We start from the raw sequence: 2,090 nt of genomic DNA on the forward strand, positions 1-2,090 counted from the left end.
GCTTATCGAACGCCCATTGGCTGCTCCCCCTATAAGTTGATGTTTGGAAAAGTGTGTCACTTGCCTCTGGAACTTCAACACAAAGCATTCTGGGCCATCACATTGCTAAACATGGATTCCAGAATGGCTGGGGAAAAGAGGTTGCTCCAGTTGGTTGAACTGGAAGAATTCCGGAGCAAGGCATATGAAAACGCCAACCTCTACAAGGAGCAGATGAAAAAGTTGCACGATAAAAAGCTTATCAAGAGAGAGTTAGAAGTTGGAGAAAAAGTGCTGCTGTATCGATCCAGATTGAAACTGTTTCCTGGAAAGTTGAAATCAAGATGGGAGGGACCTTATGCAACCATTGAAGCACTTCCCAATGGAGCATTTGCCATTGCTCATGAAAGATCTGGAGCAACGCTCAGGGTAAATGGACACAGACTCTAGAAGTATAATAGAGGGATCAAGGAGCATGAGAAACTAACTTCTCATCTCGATGACCCAACTGAAGTCTGACTCAAGGAGCAACAAGTCGAGCTAAGACTATAAACGAAGCGCTACTGGGAGACAACCCAGATTTATTTCCACGTCGTTCTTTTTATTATTATTGTCTTTGTTTGAGAAAATTAATGTTCTAACCATTGCAGGAAGCTAGTTTTGGGGTTGCTCTTGAGCAACCTGATCCCAAAAGCAAGGAGCAACCAACACTTAGAATTTGATCCCTCAATGAGAAACCAAGTTCTAATTGGGCTGATCCACTTGCCCATTTTAACCCAAGGGCCTGCAATGGGCCGCATGCGAAAAAAGAGAGAGAAAACCGAGTGGCGGAAGCAACGGAAGGATAATAGCTCCACGTCGTGCTGTCACATCCCTCCAATCAAGCGAGAGTAGCAGTTTCGAAAAGAAGAAACCGTCAGAGCAGAGGACAGTTGCTTTCCCCCAGGCATTTATGTGCAGCAGACGCTCTTCCACCCCATATCCGCCACTCAGCAAAGCCACGATCACCACCATACAGAGCGTTTTAACCTTCCCATCCTCCCCTTCATTCCTTTATAAACACAGAACTACTATTTCATTCTCATAATTTTTTCTCCTTCAACCCACAAAAATCCAACCTTTACTCCCCAGTCCATTCAGCTGAGGTGTCTTGGGGGGCGTCTTCTCAAGTCGAATCCCGGCCACTCTGCAGTATGCATCAAATGGGCCGCAATACTCACCACCATTATCAGATCGGACCACCTTCAATTTCTTGCCAGTCTCCCTTTCAACCATAGCATGGAATTCTTTAAAGAATTGGAGTACCTGGTCTTTAGACTTCAACAAATATACCCACACTTTGCGGGAATGGTCATCAATAAATGAAACAAAGTACTGAGCTCCTCCAAGGGATCTTTCCGACATGGAGAAAACATCAGTATGGACGAGGTCAAGAATATACCTGTGTCGTCTAGGTTGATCCGGTCTCACAAAAGAAACCCGGTGCTGTTTTCCAGCTAGGCAGTGCGTGCAACTCTCCAACGCTTGGCCTTTCAACCCGGTCAATAATCCTTTCTTGTTCAGGATCTGTAGCCCTTTCTCGCTCATGTGGCCGAGGCGCTTGTGCCATAGCTCCAAGCTAGCTTCATCTCGAACAGAATTGGCTTCTCCGCCATTGATCTTTCCTTGCATCACGTACAAGGAGCCTTCCTTCTTACCTCGGGCCACGACCAAGTTTCCCTTGGCCAGCTTCCATCTCACACTACTGAAGTAGTTCACTAACCCGGCATCATCAAGTTTGCCTACCGAGATTAGGTTCAAACGCATGTCAGGAACATGCCTTACATCTTTCAACACAAGTCGACATCCAACATCCGTGGTCAGAGTTACATCACCGACACCAACAATCTTGCTGGTCACTTGATTTCCCATCTTCACGACTCCAAAGTCACCACCTCGATAAGAGGAGTGATAGTCCTCAAGAGTTGAGGCCCATTAAGTGCAAATTGCTCCACAAAACCCATGTTTTGGTTATAAATCACGCCCTTTAACCTTCTTCTTTTCATATAGAGCAACTGTTTTGAATATTGGACCAGAGCAATACCGAAAGTGGGAATTAAGGACACCTAAGG

General features: G+C 45.7%; 1 protein-coding gene across 1 annotated transcript; it reads left to right on the forward strand.

The window, feature by feature from the left end:
- Positions 1-111: 111 nt before the first annotated feature.
- LOC133290934 (uncharacterized) lies at positions 112-429 on the forward strand. Its single transcript, XM_061489095.1, has one exon. It carries the CDS (start codon positions 112-114, stop codon positions 427-429), a length of 318 nt encoding a protein of 105 aa, XP_061345079.1.
- The last annotated feature ends 1,661 nt before the right edge of the window (positions 430-2,090 follow it).

This window comes from Gastrolobium bilobum, unplaced genomic scaffold (assembly GCF_033153095.1).
Source record: "Gastrolobium bilobum isolate Gb01-03AN ecotype WA unplaced genomic scaffold, APGP_CSIRO_Gbil_v1 utg188055, whole genome shotgun sequence".
Taxonomy (NCBI): Eukaryota; Viridiplantae; Streptophyta; class Magnoliopsida; order Fabales; family Fabaceae; genus Gastrolobium; species Gastrolobium bilobum.